Source organism: Hordeum vulgare, chromosome 7H (assembly GCF_904849725.1).
Source record: "Hordeum vulgare subsp. vulgare chromosome 7H, MorexV3_pseudomolecules_assembly, whole genome shotgun sequence".
In the NCBI taxonomy this organism is placed as follows: domain Eukaryota; kingdom Viridiplantae; phylum Streptophyta; class Magnoliopsida; order Poales; family Poaceae; genus Hordeum; species Hordeum vulgare.
The window spans coordinates 294,951,672-294,973,216 of NC_058524.1; the positions used below are offsets into that span (position 1 = coordinate 294,951,672).

The 21,545-nt window shown below is 44.8% G+C and overlaps 1 protein-coding gene across 1 annotated transcript; it reads left to right on the forward strand.

Moving 5' to 3' along the window:
• Positions 1-850: 850 nt before the first annotated feature.
• Positions 851-9,398, forward strand: LOC123408776. Its single transcript, XM_045101820.1, has 4 exons — positions 851-965; positions 6,635-7,121; positions 7,979-8,094; positions 9,352-9,398. The coding sequence occupies exons 1-4, from the start codon at positions 851-853 to the stop codon at positions 9,396-9,398; spliced, it is 765 nt and encodes a 254-aa protein (XP_044957755.1).
• The last annotated feature ends 12,147 nt before the right edge of the window (positions 9,399-21,545 follow it).

A 21,545-nucleotide genomic window follows, 5' to 3' on the forward strand; every position in this document is an offset into this window, starting at 1 on the left:
AAATATATAACTCATCACAATCAGAACATAATTTCATAATCCATCGGATCCCAGCAAACCAAGCATAGCAACAGCAGGAAAATTACATAGATTCCTTGATCATGTAGGGCACCTCACAAGGGCTAAACATTGAAGCACGAGATTGGAGAGAAGACATCACATAGCTACTGGTCATGGACCCATGGTCCAAGGAAGACTATTCACGGCACGTCCGGGAAGCGTTCATGGTGGTGGAGAAGCTCCCGAAGGTTAATCCTCCCTCCGGTAGGGTGCCAGGAAGAGGTCTCCTAGCGCTCCCGATCTCGGAAGCGCTGTGGAGGTGGAACGATGGAGAAATCCGTGATTCTGGATATTCTGGAAGGGTTTCCGATCAGAGGGGTAAATATAGGCCGAAGGAGGGCACCAGAGGAGGTGGGGCCCACCCAGGAGACCTGGTGGCACGGCTAGTAGGGGGGTCGCGCAGGTAGGCTGCCTGGGAAGGCCCTAGATCCCCTCTGGCCCATCTTCGTGCTTCGTGAAGCTTTCGTCACGCTGATTTTTATATTTTTTTTCTCGGGATTTTTGGGACTCTATAAATTTGGGTAAAAGTCCCTGCAAAAAAGACATCTGCAGACAAAAACTGGCACTGGGTGCACTAAGTTAGTAGGTTAGCCCAAATATGTGTAAAAGGTATAAAAGTGTAGCAAAACATATAACAATGTCACCCAAAAGATCATGGAACAAGCAGAAATTATAGATACGTTTGAGACATATCACCTCCCCTGTCGCCGGTTGGGAGCCTGCAGAACAAAGGCTCAGAAGGGAGGCGCAACAAGAAAGGACGAAGGAGTGTGCGGGCGCTTACTCGTCTATGGCGACCCACTTCTTCTTCACCAGAGCTCACCGCGTCGAGGGGCGGTCACCCTCAGTTGACCTCCTCTTCTGGCCAATGCGGCCGGCCCAGCGAGGAGACCCGGCGGACCTCGGTTGAAGCTTGAAAGCACGGGTGGAAACTTCCACCATCGACCGGTCGTCGCTGCCAACCACGGCCCGTCCCGGAGCAAGAGTCGGGGGAGCGGGCGGCGATACACCTCCCGCCTCGGCTGCGGAAGGGGCAACGCGCCCAGAGTGTGTGTGGGCCTGAACCCCTAGGGTCGAGGCCCCCCAAAGACACGCGTCCCCTCCAGGGAGGGAACCCACACTCATCGAAGAGCGGCATCCCTACGACGAGAGCTTCCGGGGCCTTGAAGTTATACAATGGGAGGCCATCCTGGGGAAGCTCGTCGGGATCGCCACTGGTCAGCCGACAGAGCAACTCGTGCAAAACGTCAGGGAGAGAGGGAGGACCTGGATCCTCATTGGGTCACGAGGTCCCACGTAGGCCCACATTCGACGGAAGTGACACTGAAGAGGAGCGATCCGCTGACGGATAAACTCCCGCACCACCATCGCCATCGTCACCCTCGCCCGCTTCAGTTTCTCCAGCCGGATCAGGACCGGCGTGAGCCGGGGGTCATTAAGCTCCTAGCACCTCCACTAAAGGCTTGGCGTTGCGGGGGTCGATGGGGGCTAGAACAGGGCTCCGGCCTCGGCTGTTTCGACATGCACCCACTACCGCCGGAACCCCTTTGCCTCGAGAAGGAGCTCGGCGTCGAGGACACGCACCCAGAGCACTGCTCCACGGAGACCAATTCAAGAGAGAAGAAGTGGCGAAGCAATGCCACGGAGGGGGTAACGCTAACAAAGGCCTCGCACAAGAACGCGAAGGCGGAGAGGAGAACCAGAGAACTGGGGTCAAGGTGGAGCACGTGGATCTGATAATGCGAGAGCACTACAACGAAGAAGCTCGAGAACAGCAGCAGTACACCACACAGAAGGGCGTGAATATGAAGGGGAACCGCGGGGGTCGCCATCTAGCCCCGAGGCCTTGAACCTGGCCAGATCTTGGTGGCCCCCACTCATTGGAGCCGGCCGCGACTACCAGCCGGATCTTCTCCTACCCCTCGAAGTTCACCACCGTTGACCGGCCCAACGCGGGCCGAGGCGCTGTCGAGACGAATGGACCCCGCGAGCCTCCGCTCTTTCCCCTTTTGGAGGCATCGCAGGCAGAACTAGGGGAAAAACGGCGTGGCACGCGGCGGGTCGGAGGAGGGAGTTGGGGTCACACAGGGGGAAGAACTGACGGCGGAATTGACGGGACACAACGGTGGCTCGCAAATGCGGGTCAAGTGGTTCAAGAACCTGGATTAGGTTGGTCAGGTGCAAAGAAGACGGGACGATAAGCTTTCAGTTTGATGTTCATAGGGCCTGGCCTGCATGCGATTAGGAACCGTGAAACCTCGGGCCGCCCCGGGGCTTCATCCAGAAGCCAACCCGAGTGCCCCGTGGGCCCGGGGCTACTATCGGTGTTCTGGAAATGGGGGTACCCGGACCTGCGTGCGTGCGTGTGACAGCCCGAGACCAACGCTCTAGAAGATTCCCCTTTTATTCCATTCCCGCCGTGTTATTATTTTGTTTGTTGCGTTCATTATCGCATCATGCGCATCATCTGCATTGCATCAGCATCCCGTTGCCGCCAATTTTCAACACTTGCATCTGTTCGTAGTTGCCGGCTCTCTCCGTTTTCGTCGTTGTCTGTTTTGAGTCCGACCACACACGCACGCGCCCGCGGCATCGTCAAAACATTGTTTTTAAAAGTGTATATAAAACATTCTCGGTTTGAGTTGAAACTTGGCGTGCGGTCTTTATTTATTGTAGGTAGGCCGCCTACCAATTTTCATCGCAACCGGAGTCCGTCTGGTACCCGAACGGTCGACCGTAGCGGCACCGTTGTCGGTTATTTATCGGACGCTTTTCGGTGTTTTAAATCGCGTTGCCGGGTTGCACCACTTCCCTCTGATCTTATCCTACACCCCCTGTACACGGCCTAACCCAACCCTATGACGTTTCCGGAACGTCCGATCGAGATCGAAGGGTCCGAAAACACCTGAATCGGGAAACCCTAGCCCTGTTTATCTATATATAGACCGCAATCCCCTCTCTCCCTCGTTTTTCATACCAACCCCGAAACCCTAGCTGCCTCCCACCTTCTCTCTTCCCCCTCACTACAAGAAATATGCTCATACATGATGTTTTTTAAGACGTCGTTGATGAATTCGTCATAAATCTATGACGATTTCATCCGAGATTGTCGTAAACCGTTTGAGGGGATCAAATCTACATATAAATTACGACGATGTGAGTCAAAAACATCGTAACTGCATAATATGAGATCGTCATAACTTTTACGACAATTATAAAAATGTCGTAACATGTTCTACCTATGTTGACATGTCACTCGTGGGTCCATTCTATGTCACGCGTCAAACCCGCCTAGTTTGTGAAGCAACCTACTATTCTGTCATTCCAAAAATTCTCAAAAAATTCTCATAAATACTTTGGATCATATATTCCTCAATTATGTTAAAACCCTTCCTTCCATAGCACTTTGTGAAGGAAGTGCTATTTCTATTTTTTTTGATTACCCTCATATTTTTTGAGCACTCTTTCCTATCCAAATCATTGCCTCATGAAAACTTTCGTAACAATTTGCGTAGTAAATCTTTCTCAGTAAATTTCCAAAGTTTGTGTTCAGCTAACAACTTTGTGAAGGAAGTACTTGATAGGAATATCTTGATGAGTTGAATTTTTGTCACATCTTCTATGTGAACAAAACATAGCTCTCCACGAAAGTTTAGCCCCATTTGACAATCCATGTGAGCTCATCATCCAATCTTTGTTTCTGGTAATATTTTTATTTTGTGAAGCAACTACATTTTATATTGCTTTATAGTTGATGAAAATTTACCACGGGATGAAACTGACCATATAACCTCACTCCACCAAATTTTAGCTCATTTAATTCAGCCAGTTTCCCTCAATATTTTTTCCAATATTCTGTTTAGTAGAGAGCATTGTGAAGGAAGTACAATTTTTGTTTATCCAAATTTTATGAAATTTTTACAATGCCTTAATGTGCCCAAATTATCATCATACACCAAATTTCAGCTCAATCCATTCATTCATTTGATCCCAGCTTCGACATCCATATTTCTGCATAGTGTGGTACTTTGCAAAGCAAGTGCCACCTATGTTCATTCATTTGAGCTAAAAATTTGCCACGAAAGTCTCCTTAGTACATGATCACCCTCAGCCAAAATTTAGGCCCATTGTCTATGTTCATTACCCGCACCGCTAATCAAACACTTGGCTGCTAATTCATGTTTGAGCTTAGTTCGGTCTCCTCGTGATATTCTTCTATTGTATTCTTATTCCTGACGACTACCGAGGGAGTGTCCAACCCACCTGACATGCCTATTCCACCCAGAATGCGTGGCAACGCAACGGTCAGCCGGTGACCATGCGGCTGGCATCCAAGTTCCCGCGCTCTGCAGTTGGGGCCCTCGACCACCATCCAAACCTCGGCGTCAAGTCACCACACCATGTAATTCTAATTAAATAGATACTTATGTACCTATAAATGATTTTTGGGAAAAATAAATAGCAAATTATAATGCAGCTGCAGTTCAAATTTGGCCCGCTTCCAACTAAATCGACATAAATTTGTCATTTTCATGAGAGGTGGATAAAAGCAGTTAACACCCAACCATTTTGTCAATTGTTCATTAAATATGGCCTAGTATTTTATAAAAATGATATGGTCCAATTTTGAAACAAATATATGGTAGGTCCTTCACAAAAAAAATCATTTTGGGCACTTGAAAAATGGAAAATAATTTTTACATAGAAGGAAAATGAAAACTTTCTTAATCAACATTGTTTGCCATTCTAATATGCACTCTTGTGCATAATATTATATCATTTGAACAAACTATATCATGAATGTGGCTATAAGATTGATCATTTGGCTTGAAAGCCATGAATCTTCACACATGGTAGCCCATTTCAAAGAACACCTTTTCAAAATAATCACCGTATTAAAAGTTTATTATTTTTCCTGGTAACTTGGTCACATATTATGACACAACGCGAAGGTTTTCCATTTTTTGATTTTTTTTGAATTTTCATGGCCATTTCAAAATGTTGTCGAAACGACGGGCATGACCGTTCATAGCTAGGGGTTGAATCTTGCCAAATTTTTGTTGGATCTATGATTAAATAGATACTTATTTATTTAAAAATGTTTTTTGTAAAAAATCATGAGAAAACTATGAGGCACCTCTAGTTCAAATTTGACCCGCTTCCTTCTAATTCGGCATTAATTTGTCTTTTTCACTAGACGTGGATAAAAGCTTTTAACACCCAACCATTTTGTCAATTGCAAATTAAATATAGCCTAGTATTCTAGAAAAATGATTTGATACAATTTTGAAACAAATATATGGTAGGTCCTTCACAAAAAAAACTCATTTTGGGCACTTGAAAAATAGAAAATGATTTTTACATACAAGGAAAATGAACACTTCCTTAATCAGCATTGTTTGTCATTACAATATGCACCCTTATGCACAATATTACATCGTTTCAACAAACTATGCCATGAATGTGGCCATAAGATTGATTATTTGGCTTGAAAACCATGAATCTTCACACATGATAGCCCATTTCTGAGAACACTGTTTAAAATAATTGTTGTATTACAGGGTTATTATTTTTCCTGGTATCTTTGTCACATATAATGACACAATGCAAAGGTTTTCCATTTTTTTGATTTTTTTTAAATTTTTCATGGCCATTTTAAAATGCGGTCAAAACGACCAGTATGACCGTTCTTACCTAGTGGTTGAATCTTGAAAATCTTTTGGTGTTTCTCTGATTAAATAGATACTTTTGTACCTATAAATGATTTCTGGAAAAAATAAAAATAAATCTATAATGAAGCTACAGTTCAAATTTGACCCGCTTCCAGCTGAATCGATGAAAATTTTGTTTTTCACGAGAGGGGGATAAAAGCTTTTGACACCCAACCATTTAGTGAATTGTACATTAAATGTGGCCTAGTATTTTAGAAAATTGGTTTGGTCCAATTTTACAACAAATATGTGGCATGTCATTAATAAAAAAACTCATTTTGGTCACTCGAAAAATAGAAAATGGTTTTTTTACGGAAAGAAAATGCCACCCCAAATCAACATTGTTGGTCATCCCTAGATACACACATGTGCAAACCATTGGTTCAGTTCAACAATATATAAGAGGTTAAATGTTACCCTGAATAAGAGGGTAAAAACTATAAAATAAAAACAAAAAACAAAATTTTACTAGATGAACTCTCATTGGTGATATTAGTTGTGACATGGATCAATGACATGGCAAGCATCCGTCCGTACGTCCATCCATATATCCGTTCCTCCGTCAATCCTAGCCCCCTCTCTCTCTCACACAGAAAACACCTCCCTCTCTCTCGCGTTCAAACCCTAGCCTTGTAGCCGCCGCACACCACCGCCCCCCGATCCAGATCCGACACCCACCTCCCTCTGCACCCTCCCACCACCGCTCCCCGATCCAGATCCACCACACACACATCCCTCCGCTGTCCCTGCTCCCCATCCAGCAGTCGCTGTCCCCGCTCCCCATCCAGATCCAAACCCTAGCTCAATCCCACTCGCAGCCCCGCGGCCCCGACCCCAACCCCTCCCTCTCCCCCGATCTGCAGCCGAGGAGGACCAGTGCGGCGACCCGACCCTGCCCGCCCTCACCATCGTGCTGCGCGCCACCGGCGCCGGCGAGTGCTGGCACAAGCACGTCACCTTCCTCGCCCACCTGCTTGAGGTCTACCGGATCCTGCGCCTCTGGGCCTCGCCCGACGCCGTGGCCCACTGCGGCCTCTACCACTCCGCATACTTCATTTCCTACATCAACCTCGCCATCTTCGAGCCCGATGTCGGTCGCGCCCGCGTTGCCGCCGTCATCGGGGATGAGGCCGAGCGGCTTGTCCACCTCTTCTGCGTCGTCCCGCGGCATCAGCTCGTCCATGACGACCTACTCTTCCACTACGACGACGGCGACCTCGCCGCCGACCTGGCCCGGTCCGAGGAGTCCGTATTGGACGCGCGCTGCGGGGTGTTCGACGAAGACGAGCTGTGGCAACGCAAGATCCAGCGCCTCCTCCCTGCCGACGGAATCACAGTCAAGCACATCAGGTGCGAGTTTGATTGTTTGCTTATCAGGAACTTTTCTGTGGTTGCTTGCCTGAATGAAATCATTACATGTTCAGATAACTGAATTATACATTGTTGTGTGTAGTCTTCGTCAGAAATATATACGGAGTACTACGGTACTGACAGACACATAGAGTTCACCCAGAAATCCATGGTTATGAGCAAGATGATAATTAAGTATTGTATGTTTCCTATTAGGATTAGGCGTTTCTTCGAAACATATACTGACAGATGTATAGAGTTCACTCATGATAGATTAAAAATTTGAGGATCAAGTACTCTTGCTTCATTGATCATTACAAGTTGCAAGCTAGCTTCAGGATTAGGCGTTCATGCAGTGTTTATCAAGATTCAGGATTAGGACTTTTTTGTATCTCGCAACTTTGTGTCAGGCAAATTAACCTCACTCATGTTGCTATGAGAGAAAAACTTAGTTATGTCAATTTTGCAAGATTATGTGGCATCTTGACAAGATAAGTTAGATTTGTAGTATGTCTATTTAATTTGTTCTGCTGCAACATATGTTGTCGAAATACTTTCAATTATCAATTGATTCATGATTCACTATTAAAAAAATCGGTTCCGAACTCGGCAGCCGAGTGAAGCAAAAGGGAAATTGCTAAGCAAACTAGTAGCTGCACCTTAATCCAAACTCAGTGAGAATTTTCATAGTCCTGGAAAAAAGAGAATTTTGATTCAAAAAAGGCGGTGCTGCTTCTGCTGTGCAAAAGGGAATTGCCAAGCAAACTAGCACCTTATCCAAACTGAATGAGAATTTGAAGTTTAGAAAAGATTGCTCTGTTTCTACTGTGCACCTCATGTAAATCGCTACCCTGCAGGACTGGTGAGGATGTGGCTCTCTCTAGGCGGGTAGCGGCGACATTCCTTATGATGACAATGGCAGACTTCAGCGACCAGCTCTTTGACTGGCAGGACCGCCATCTTCAAGCCCGACGTCTGACGCGCCCGCGTCGCCGCTGTCGTCGAGGATGAGGCTGAGCACCTCGTCCACCTCTTCTGCGTCGTCCCGCGCCAGCAGCTCGTCTTTACAATCCTCCGCCACCCGGGGAAACCCAAGACCGTATGCCTCTTGCTCCCCTCTGCATCTCTCGATCATAGATACACTTTCTTTAGTTTTGAACCCTGTTAGATCTGTTGGAGGGGGGTAACTGATGTTAGCATCAATTTAGGAGCGATCTGATTCACTTATTTTCCAGGAATTGGAATGCATCCCCCTGTTTTCTATAGCTGATTCTCATCTCAGGGAATCTTTATCGAAAAAAAATCTCAGGGAATGCGTTGTGTGCGCTCGAAAAAATATATCTGAGGGGATGCGTTGTGTGCGCTCGAAAAAAAGTGCAATGGTTGTCGCACACCAAATGTTTGGTGTCATGCCTATGCGGGGCTTTGGCAGGAACCTGCAGGCTTTGTATTTGCTCCAAGAGTGATCAATTGATCCGAGATGGGCGTAAGTTTAGCAGGTATTTTTAGTTTGGGGAGGTGATGTGTGAGTCATGGCCTCCACTACTTGCTGGTATTTGGCTACAGTGACTGAGCTACCAAGAAGTTATATGACTACTGATATCTGTATTTATATTGCCCTACATGCATAGAATGAGTGGTCTCTGCAATCTAGTAGCTTATACTCCTACTATTTAACTCTGAACAGATGATCTTACTAGCAAATGATGGTGTATGCTTCGGACAAGAAGCATCCTATTTAATACTCCTAGCATAGTTTACAGTCGCGTTAAGTGTAAGCGTTTTGTGTTATGCCAAGGTTGAACTTTATTCATACCGTGTGAAACTGACGCTCACCATGCGAACAGTTTCAGGAGATCAAAATAGAGCTTCAATAACCAAGTTATTCACATGCCCTGTTTCCTATGAACCACTGATGAGGAAAGGGCCGTCAAAACCACTTTGCCAAAGTCCACTGAACAATTATTCAATCCATAAAGTTTAAACCACTTTGGGCATTACATGAGAAATGATGTCATGTATTTCTATTTCTGTGAATTATTGACCGCTCAACGCATTTGTTAAGTCAACCATGATAGTGTAGTGCTTAGTTAGTACTCTTTTCAATGGCTTTGCACAGGAACAAGGCATCGTGTGATGACCTGTATTCCTATCTTTTTGCCATATGGACTTATTCATCACAATGACATCGCCTTCTGCTACTTTTTTAAAATCTGTCTAATTGTTGCAGGCCCTGACAACATGGAGCACCTGAAGAGGATCGCCGAGGAGATGTAGAAGCAGGTGGCTGTTGCAGGCACCATCCAGCCCAAGGAGGAGAATGACTTGGAGTTTGGATGTATTATGTAAACCTAGAAAATGTATTATGTGAACCTGGGAGATGTATTATGTGAACCTCGGAGATGTATTGTGTTATGTAAACTTGGGAGATGTATTATGTGATGTTATATGATGGATGATTTTAATTTGAGTTGGAGTATTCTTGATTTGAATATGAAATAGTGTTGGATTTAATATTGGACAAATAATTGGGTTGCAAAGGCCCAACAAATAGAAATGAAACTAAGTTCAGGAACAAAAAGTTGCTGAATTCAAAAATGAAAAAGGCCAAAACTAAAACTGGACCAAATGTATTTGGGCACTAAAAGGCCAGGGCTCAAATTATAATGATAAAAAAAATTCGAAAAAAACATACTAAAGTGGTTGTAAATAGGCTAAGGCCCAAAAGAAGTCCAATAAGAAAAAGCCCAAAAAAATAAAATCAGCCCATGTGATCAATTGAAATGGGTTGGGCTGATTTCAACCATGATGTTTTGATTTTGTCATAAATTTGCCACGTAGGACTGCCACGTAGGACTGAGTTTGATTGCCAACGACGATTTAGGATCGTCGTAAAGGTTACGACGATAGAGGAATCATCGTAAAAGTTATGATGATTTTGATCAAAACGTCGCTGCTGTTCATTTCTGACGCTGCGTTTTCGACGCTTGGTTTTTCGTCGTGAGATCGTCGTAAATTAAAAACCGTGACGATGTAGCAACGAAAAAATAGCGTCGTGTATTAGCATATTCCTTGTAGTGCCTCCAGCCGCAGAGCCCGCTCTAGCACGGATCTGGCCCGCCCGAGCCCATCTTGGCCCGAGGCAACCGCAGCCCTGGCTCCCTGAGCTCCTGCCCATGGCGCCCGAGGCAGAGCCTCCTCCTGCCCGGGCCCTCGTCGGCTGGTCGCCAGAGCCGCCGCCATGCCCGAGTCCGAGGCCGAGTTCCGCGCCCCTGCTCCATCTCCTTCTCCCTTTCTCTCCCTCACCTCGCTTCTCTCTCTCCCCGCAGGTGCATGCCGATACGTCTCCATCGTATCTACTTTTTCGAACTCTTTTGCCCTTGTTTTGGACTCTAACTTGCATGATTTGAATGGAACTAACCCGGACTAACGCTGTTTTCAGAAGAATTGCCATGGTGTTGTTTTTGTGCAGAAATAAAAGTTCACAGAATGTCCTGAAAATTCATGGAGAATTTTTCTGGAATAAAAGAAAAATACCCACGCAAAGATCCACCGGAGGGGGCGTCCCAGTGGGCCACAAGCCCACAGGCCACGGCCACCCCCTAGGCCGCGTCGTGAGGGCTTGTGGGGCCCACGTGGCACCACCGCCCCCAAACTCAGCTCTATTTATTCCGTATCGCCCGGAAAAAAACAGAGAGAAGATTTCATCACGTTTTACGATACGGAGGCGCCACCACCTCCTGTTCTTCATCTGGAGGGCAGATCTGGAGTCCGTTCGGGGCTCTGGAGAGGGGAAATCATTGTCATCGTCATCATCAACCTTCCTCCATCAACAATTCCATGATGCTCTTCACCGTTCGTGAGTAATCTCATCGTAGGCTTGTTGGACGGTGATGAGTTGGATGAGATCTATCATGTAATCGAGTTAGTTTTTAACGGGGATTGATCCCTAGTATCCACTATGTTCTAGATTGATGTTGCTACTACTTGGCTATGCTTAATGCTTGTCACTAGGGCCCGAGTGCCATGATTTCAGATCTGAACCTATCATGTTGTCGCCAATATATGTGTGTTTTAGATCCTATCTTGCAAGTTGTAGTCACCTACTATGTGTTATGACCCGGCAACCCCTGAGTGACAATAGCCGGAACCACTCCCGGAGATGACCATAGCATGAGGAGTTCATGTATTCACCGCATGTTAATGCATTGGTCCGGTTCTTTATTAAAAGGAGAACCTTAATATCCCGTAGTTTCCATTAGGACCCCGCTATCACGGGAGGGATGGACAATAGATGGCATCCAAGTTCTTTTCCCTAAGCACGTATGACTACATCCGGAATACATGCCTACATTAGATTGACGAACGGGAGCTAGTTACTTATCTCTCCGTGTTATAGCTGTTACATGATGAATCACATCCGTCATAGTCATCCATCACCGATCCACTGCCTACGACTCTTTTACTACTGGTCCTTGCTACGTTACTTTGTCCAGGCTTGTCCCTTGCTACAAAAGGGATTGGGCCACTCTGCTGCTGTTGTTACTCTGTTGCTACTGTTGTTACTCTGTTGCTACTGCTGTTCCTTGCGACTTTGTTGTTACTTGTTGCAAGACTTTTTTGACATCGTTGCCGGGGAAGAATAGTTCCCCGTCCACGTGCAACTTACTGGCGTCATTGATACAACAGTTAGGAATAGTCTGCCGTCAACAGATCTGTTTCTGACACCGTTGTTATCATACCACTTTGCTACTGATACTTTGCTTGCAGACGCTAATCTTTCAGGTGTGCTTGAATCTGACAAACTCAGATGCTAATACTTGAGAATATTCTTTCGTTTCCCCTTGAGGTGAATCAACAAATTTGGGTCGAATACTCTACCCTCGAAAACTGTTGCGATCCCCTACACTTGTGGGTTATCAAGACCTTTTTCTGGCGCTGTTGCCGAGAAAGCACAACTATATTCTCTCAGTCACTTGGGATTGACGTCTGCTAGTCACTATGAGGAATCCGAAAGATCCAAGAACTAAAATCTTGCCTTCCACTACGAGAGAGGTAAGGAACTGCCATCTAGCTCTGCACTTGATTCACCTTCAGTTTTGAGTAAGTTTGCGACATCGCCTCCTGCTAGAAATCTTGATATGTCGCCTGTGCTCGATGATGCTACTTCTGTTGCCCATGATTCTATGCTTGATACTACGCTTGATGATGCTATGCTTGATACTACGCTTGATGATGCTATGCTTCATACTATGTCTGATGATGCTATGCTTGATACTATGCCTGATGATGCTATGCTTGATACTATGCATGATGATGCTATGCTTGATACTGTGCCTGATGATGCTATGCCTGATACTACTTTGCCACTAGGTGCATTCCTTGATGCACAACTTGCTAGAGTTGCTGCTAGACGTGATGATACTTCCGAATCTGCTGATACTATTGAAGTAGAACCTGCTACTATGCCTGAATTGCCTATTATGCCTGAACTCTACTTTATGGAGGGAGAGATAGCTGAGGACTTTCTTGCGTGTAAGGATAGCTATGATGTTGAGAGACTACTGCGCAAGTGGAAAGAAAAATCTCTGAACGCTAGGATGAAATACGACCCGAAGTTTGCTACTTCGCCTATCTTTGTGACTGATAAGGATTATGAATTCTCTGTCGACCCTGAGTTAATCACTTTGGTCGAATCTAATCCTTTTCACGGTTATGAGTCTGAAATGGTTGTAGCCCATCTTACCAAACTGCACGATATAGCCACCCTATTCACTAGTGAGGAAAAGATCCGCCACTACTATATCCTCAAGCTGTTTCCTTTCACGCTAAAGGATGATGCTAAGACTTGGTTCACTTCTCTTGCTCTTGGTTGTGTGCGTAGCCCCCAGGATATGGTCTACTACTTCTCTGAAAAATATTTCCCTGTCCATAAGGAGCAAGCTGCCTTGGAGGAAATATACAACTTTGCTCAAGCTGAAGAAGAGAGTCTCTCACAAGCTTAGGGGAGGCTCATCCAGCTACTGAATGCTTTGCCTGATCACCCTCTTGAGAAGAATGAGATACTTGATATCTTCTATAATGGACTTACCGATGCTTCCAAAGACCACCTAGATAGTTGTGCTGGTTGTGTTTTTAGGGAACGAACTGTAGAACAAGCTGAGATTCTACTGAATAACATCTTGTGCAATGAGAATGCTTGGACTATTCCCGAACCACCTCCTAAGCCAACTCCGAAGAGAAGAGGTATTCTATTCCTCAGTCCTGAAGATATGCAAGAAGCCAAGAAATCTATGCGAGAGAAAGGCATTAAATCTGAAGATGTCAAAAATCTACCACCTATCGAAGAGATCCATGGTCTCGATAACCCGATACAGGTAGTAGAAGTAAATTCTCTGCGTAGGTTTGATGAGAGTGATATTCCTTTTGATAAACCTGCTAGCCTATGCCTGGATGAATTTGATAACTTTGTTGCCAAACAACAAAGCTTCAATGATTATGTTAGCAGACAATTGGAACAGAATGCTCGTATGCTTAGTCATTTAAGTTCTTGTGTGGACAGAAATGTCAATGATCTTAAGCTCTTGAGTAAACATGCCTCTATGGTTACTACTCAAGTAGAACAAGTACTTAAAGCTCAGAATGACTTGCTCAATGAGTTGAATGACAATTCTGTTAGAGTCGTTACTAGAGGCGGTAGAATGACCTAGGAACCTTTGTATCCTGAGGGTCATCCTAAGAGAATTGAACAAGATTCTCAAGGATTTAGCACTGATGCACCTAGTCATCCTAGAAAGAAGAAGAAAGATGATAGGAACCTGCACGCTAGCCTAATGATAATATCAATAGTGATGTTCATGATGATGCTCAACCTAGCAATCATAAGGATGTGGAGATTGAACCTGTTGATATTGATAACCCATAGCCTAAGAATAGAAGATATGGTAAGAATGACTTCACTGCTAGGAAGCATGGTGAAGAAAGGGAACCATGGGTTCAGAAACCTATGCCCTTTCCTCCCAAACCATCCAAGAAAAAGGATGATGAGGATTTTGAGCGATTCGTTGAAATGATTAGACCTATCTTCCTGTAAATGTGTTTCACAGATATGCTCAAAATGTCTCCGTATGCTAAGTACATGAAAGATATTGTGACTCATAAGAGGAGGATACCTGAGGTTGAGATTTCCACCATGCTGGCTAACTATTACCTTCAAAGGTGGAACTCCTAAGAAACTAGGTTGCTCCATTAAAGGCAACTACGTGAGAACTACGTTATGCGACCTTGGAGCCGGTGTTAGTGTTATGCCTCTCTCTCTTTATCATAGACTTGAACTGGATAAGTTGACACACACTAAAATCTCTCTGCAAATGGCCGACAAATCAACAGCTTTCCCTATCGGCATTTGCGAGGATGTGCGTGTTGTGGTTGCTAATGTCATTATCTTAACAGACTTTGTTATCTTGGATATTCCTGAGGACGATGCCATGGCGGTTATCCTCGGACGACCCTTTTTAAACACTGCAAGGGCTGTTATAGATTGCAACAAAGGCAATGTCACTTTCCATGTCAATGGTAACGAGCATACGGTGCACTCCCCGAAGAAACAATATCGAGTACATTTCCTCAATGCTATCGAAAAAACTTCATCCATTCTTATTGGGAGCTTTGAATGCCCTATACCTCGTGTCAAGATGAGGTACGATTTGCTCGTTGGGGAGATATACATCCCCATTGAGGTGATCAAGTGACTATTCGAGAATTCTCCGTTCTCTTTTTGCGATTCGAAAAAGTTTGTCAAAGAGGCTTGATCAACCTCACTGACGGATTTCTTTCGATGACCATGAGATGGATGAATCAAGGAGTCACAAACCTTTGTTCCAAGCTTTCACCTTCGGTTGCTTAGAGGAAAAATGATAGGTTTAGTTTAGTTTTCCGTGTTTTCTGTTATAGCGTCCGGTAGAAAAGTACCCCAAAAATAAAAGTTCTCCAAACGTCCTGAAAATCAAGTATGTTTTTTCTGGATTTTTTGAAAAATTCTGAGACAAAGAGCTTGTCTGGGGGGCAAAACTAGTGGGCCAGAAGCCCTGACGGCGCGGGCACCCCCCTGGCCGTGCTTCCCAGACTTGTGGGGCCCACAGGCACCCCCTCCACTCATTCTTGCTCTTATCTCCTTCTCCTACCTCTAGAAAAAATCGTTTCGCAACTCAAACCCGTGTTCTTGCTCCTCTTGCTGGGATGTTCGATCTCTTTGCTAAAATCACCGTTCTGCGAAATGTTCTGGGGAAATTACTCCTTGGTAAGTGACTCCTCCATTGGTCCAATTAGTTTTTGCTCTAGTGCCTTATACTCCGCGTATTTTTGCTGCCTTGGTGACCATGTTCTTGAGCTTTGCATGCTGATTTTAGCTGGTCCCAAGTAGTTTTGATGCGTAATATGGCCTCTAGGCACTTGTGGGAGTAGTTGTTACGCGTTTCAGTGAGCCTTGTTCACTTTTCCTTAGAATCACTAAAAATTTCAGAAATTTTTAGAGATAGAAAAGGCAAAAGATGAGGAGGTTCTTGAAAGGCTCTTCAAGTCGTGACCCCCAGGATGATGGAAGTGAGAAGAAGAATTCCAAATATCTGATCCCTCGAGTTGCGGAAGTTCGAGCGTGCGAATGGCCAAGCGACGTGTTCTTACACGCCGCTGGAATTTATGAGGACTTTTACCACTTGGTGGAAAACGCAGGCCTTACCGCCTTCGTTGAAGATAAGTGTCCGCAATACCTCCTCCTCACTAATATCTTCGTACAAAGCTTTAACTTCTATCCGAGGAAGAATCCTCCTATGGTTGAGTTCAAACTTTATGATATCCCCCAGCGCATGTCAATCCAGGATTTTTGCAATGTTTGCAAATTACCTTACGTTGGGGATATTCATGAACCTCGTCCACGGGACTTGGAAGCTTTCATCGGTACAGTTGTTGTAGGAGAGGAGAGAGGAGTGTCTTGCCCTAGAGCTACTAGCATACATTTTCCCATGCTTCTGTACTTCTCACTTTTTGTGGGAAAATGTTTGATTGGCCGTGGGAATGCTGGGTCACTTAGTTCCCCAGATCTTGCAGTCTTGCACGAAGCCCTTTATAATGATAAAACTTATAGCTTGGGCGCTATAGTAGCTCAACGGTTGAACACGAACCGTTCTAAAAGGTGTTGTCTATGGAGGTATCTATGCTACTCATCTTGCTAGACACTTTGAGATACCCATTAGACCAGAGGAGGAAGAAGAGATTCTTCTTCCCGAGAGATATCTAGATTACGATAGCATGGTTCGCCATGACTTTCTTGATAGAGATATAAGTAGAAGGATGATTTATAACCTGGTATTTAGTCAGGGTACTCGTGAGACTATTACTTTGCCTGCTCCTTCTTTGTTCAATCTTCATGCAGGCAGGTACATTATTATGCCCTCGGACATCTACGCATATTCAGGCATAGCCCAACCACACGCGCCCGTGCCCGAGCTACCAGTCGAGTACAAGACGCCAGTTTATCAGAGGGAGCCAGAGGAGCTCACACAGCAGTGGCATCCTCAGTCCACTCCGGAGTATCCTGGAGATGGTTACTTCCCACCTTGGGAGTAGACTAACTTAGGCCAAAAGCCTAAGCTTGGGGGAGTACGTGTTTCTCACCGACTTTATATTCTTGCTTACGCTTTCACTTTGTTAGTCGGTGTTCACACTTTGCCACTGTATCATCCATGCTAGTTTATTTTCTTTTTCTCGTTTTCTTTTCGTGTGTCTGTCTAGTTTGAGAAAACCCAAAAATATTTTATTTTTCTGCTTTTGCTTGTTGGGAGCTTTCCCGTGTAAATAGTTTTCTTTTTATTTGGGTCAAGGTAGAAGATATTGGTTACAATGTTTAGTGGGTCTTGCATGCATACATGTTTAGCTTTCAAAGAGCCATATTACTTTGTCTTCTCCTCTGTGTTTGCCTGCAGATTCCAGCTTTAGTCCAATGCACGACCACTCTTATTATTGTTCACATCGTTCGGTCGTGCAAGTGAAAGGCAATAATGACGATATATGATGAAGTGACTGAGCCTGGAAAAGCTGGTATGAAGTCGATCTATTTTGTTTTTGTAAATATGACTAGCTCATCGTCCATGATTCAGCTTTGTTGTGAGAGAAACATGTTTGCAATGACAACTTAGAGATCATAGTTGCTTATGCCATGCTTACTTAGCTAGGAGCTTATAATGGTTTTTCTTGGATGCCCACATGAACGTTGAGATGACTATGAGGTAGTATGATAGGATGGTATCCTCCTTTGAATGATTCAAGTGGCTTGACTTGGCGCATGTTCACGCATGTAGCTGAAACAAAATCAATATAACCTCTATGATGTTCATGTTCATGGTGATTTATGTCCTACTCATGCTTGCACTCAATGTTACTTAATCTCAATGCATTTTGATGACTGTTCTCGCTCTCTAGTTGGTCGTTTCCCAGTCTTTTGCTAGCCTTCACTTGTACTAAGCGGGAATACTGCTTGTGCATCCACCTCCATAAACCCAAAGTTGTTCCATATGAGTCCACCATCCCTACCTATATGCGGTATCTACCTGCCGTTCCAAGTAAATTTGCATGTGCCACTCTCTAAATCTTCAAGAAATAATCTGTTTTGCATGCCCGAACCGCTCATGTGGTGGCAGGGGGCTATTGGTATCTTCCATGTGAGGCGTGTTATCCTCGATATGTGTTTATTCACTATCATTCATGAGAAAGGGGCCGGTAATTGGAATTCCCAGTTCCATGCTCAAATCGAAAAGATAATTGCAAACAAAACTCTCCCAGGATTGATGTTGGTATGGACGGTACCCGAGGATTCGGCTAGCCATGGAGTGTGATTGATTGGTGGTGGGGGAGTCAAAACTTTACTTTTCTGTTTGGGAACCGCCTATAGCATGTGTAGCGTGGAAGATGTTGAGAACTCTTAGTCGTTGCGTTGACAATGAAGGTATGTCACCCAAAATTATTATCTCTGTTTTAAAAGCTTGAGCTCTGGCACCTCTGCAAATCAATGCTTCCCTCTGTGAAGGGCACGTCTATTTATGTTCCTGTCGAGTCATCCTCCTCTTATAAAAGCACCAATTAGAGAGCACATCTGTCATTTTTATGCTTTGCTTTTAATTGTGTTGAGTATGACTGTGACTGGATCTTCTTTGCCATGAGTTACAATCTTTAGTCAACCCTTGGTCTTTGAAGGTGCTCTGCATTTATGTTTTGCAGTCTCAGAAAGAGCTAGCGAGATTGAAGTGTTGACATTTGAGGCTTATTATTATTTGCTTGCTAGTTGATTATGCCATTGATATGAGTTTACAGTGAAACCTAGATGTCATTTGCTTATGTGGTTTACTTGTGATCTTGCTGAAATTCTGGTTGTGAGTTAGACATAGTTGCAACAACAAGATCAAACAGAGTTCGTCAAAGTTTTTCTTTTATCTCTTTCAGTTTGTCAACTGAGTTGCTTGAGGACAAGCAAGGCTTTAAGCCTAGGGGAGTTGATACGTCTCCGTCGTATCTACTTTTCCGAACTCTTTTGCCCTTGTTTTGGACTCTAATTTGCATGATTTGAATGGAACTAACCCGGACTAACGCTGTTTTCAGCAGAATTGCCATGGTGTTGTTTTTGTGTAGAAATAAAAGTTCTCGGAATGTCCTGAAAATTCACGGAGAATTTTTCTGGAATAAAAGAAAAATACCTGCACAAAGATCCACCATAGGGGGCGTGCCAGTGGGCCACCAGCCCACAGGCCGCGGCCACAACCCCTAGGTCGCATCGTCAGGGCTTGTGGGCCCAAACTCAGCTCTATTTATTCCGTCTCGCCCGGAAAAAAATCAAAGAGAAGGTTTCATCGGGTTTTACGATACGGAGGCGCCACCACCTCCTGTTCTTCATCTGGAGGGTAGATCTGGAGTCCGTTCGGGGCTCCGGAGAGGGGAAATCGTCGCCATCGTCATTATAAACCTTCCTCCATCGACAATTCCATGATGCTCTTCACTGTTCATTAGTAATCTCATCGTTGGCTTGCTGGACGGTGATGAGTTGGATGAGCTCTATCATGTAATCGAGTTAGTTTTTGACGGGGATTGATCCCTAGTATCCACTATGTTCTAGATTGATGTTGCTAATACTTGGCTATGCTTAATGCTTGTCACTAGGGCCCGAGTGCCATGATTTCAGATCTAAACCTATTATGTTGTCACCAATATATGTGTGTTTTAGATCCTATCTTGCAAGTTGTAGTCACCTACAATGTGTTATGACCCGGCAACCCCGGAGTGACAATAGCCGGAACCACTCCCGGAGATGACCATAGTATGAGGAGTTCATGTTTTCACCGCGTGTTAATGCGTTGGTCCGGTTCTTTATTAAAAGGAGAACCTTAATATCCCGTAGTTTCCATTAGGACCCCGCTGCCATGGGAGGGATGGACAATAGATGTCATGCAAGTTCTTTTCCCTAAGCACGGATGACTACATACAGAATACATGCCTACATTGGATTGACGAACGGGAGCTAGTTACTTATCTCTTCGTGTTATCGCTGTTACATGATGAATCATATCTGTCATACTCATCCATCACCGATCCACTGCCTACGAGTGTTTTACTACTGGTCCTTGCTATGTTACTTTGTCTAGGCTTGTCCCTTGCTACAAAAGGGATTGGGCCACTTTGCTGCTGCTGTTACTCTCTTGCTACTGTTGTTACTCTGCTGCTACTGTTGTTCCTTGCTACTTTGTTGTTACTTGTTGCAAGGCTTCTTCGACATCGTTGTCGGGGAAGAATAGTTCCCCGTCCACGTGCAACTTACTAGCACCATTGATACAACAGTTAGGAATAGTCTGCCGTCAACAGATCTGTTTCCGACACCGTTGCTATCATATCACTTTGCTACTGATACTTTGCTTGCAGACGCTAATCTTTCAGGTGTGGTTGAATCTAACAAACTCAACTGCTAATACTTGAGAATATTCTTTCGTTTCCCCTTGAGCCGAATCAACAAATTTGGGTCGAATACTCTACCCTCGAAAACTGTTGCGATCCCCTACACTTGTGGGTTATCACATGGCCGCCAAGCTTCGCCCCTGGCCCGATATGCAGCCGCCGCGATCGCTGGAGTTCTACCCCGGCCGGATCCAGCACTGCGCATGCCCCGCTGCCATCCGGTCGGATCTCGCCGCTCCAGGCCTTCCTGCGCCACCATCGGCCTCCCGCGCTAGGACATGTGTCGTGCCCCACCGCCTCCTCTGCTGGCGAGGAGGAACGACGAGCAGCAGCCTCGCGCTCCTGGGCCACGTGCCCGCATGGGCCGCCTCGCGTCAGCGCCTCTAGAGCGACCCAGCTCACCCAGCCTCGTCCTGCCTCACCACCGCCTCTCGCCCGACTCATCCTCACCGAACCGGGCCCAAGCCCATGGTGAGCAGCCCCCTCTGCCCGCTATCTTTCGCCCCTCAGCACGTTATATTAAGTTGCGCTCGCATACTCCTGGTGAGCCCATTAGGAGATTCAGCCCGCTAGTGATTTTTATTAGGTTTTCGAATTATTATTTCAGATTAATAGCTGATTTTCAAACGCCCGTGGATAATTAACCGTGCGTCGGATCGCGATGATTTAAATATGTAACTTGTGTAGTTTTTCGTGTAGAATCATATTTTTCCACTTGCATGCATGTTTAAAGTGGTTTTACCTACCATTTGCCTAGATTTACGTGTTGTCCTAATACGTTAGATATTCCGTAGATATTTTTGTGCGCGTCCGGTTTGTTCAAATCCCGTAGATAAAATGTTCACGATGTTTGTGACCCTTTGCCGTGTATTTCAGACTTGTTTCTTGCATATTTTCATGTAGGTGTCATCAATATTTTGTTATGTCGTGTTTAGGACATATTCTCGCATATATGTGTGGCGTTAAATTTATTTTTCAACCCCACATATTATATATGTTTTCGGGGTAGAAGAATCCGTAGAATTTAATTGTGCATTTAGTTTTAGCTTTTGAGAAAGTTAGTGCGCTTGATATTTTGCCATGTTGCCCTTTTGTTTATTTTTGTGTGATTTATTCCATGTGTGATATGAATTAGTTGTGAACTAGAGATATGCTCTTGGATATGTAGGTTAGTCCCTGGTATTTTTGTTGCTTTAGAAATCCATGTTTAGGTGTTGTTTGCTTGTCGCCAACATGCTAGAAAATAGTGTTAATTTGGAGATGCTGAAATATTTCTAAGGCTAAGATTTGTTATATATTTTGTTGTTGTATTTCCATGAGTTTTGCAAGTTATCTACAAATCCTTTGAGGTTGGTGCAATGGAGTTATTTGTAGTGCTCAAGATTCTCTAGCATGCGGTACATTTTCATATCATTCGGTGCCCCGTAGCAT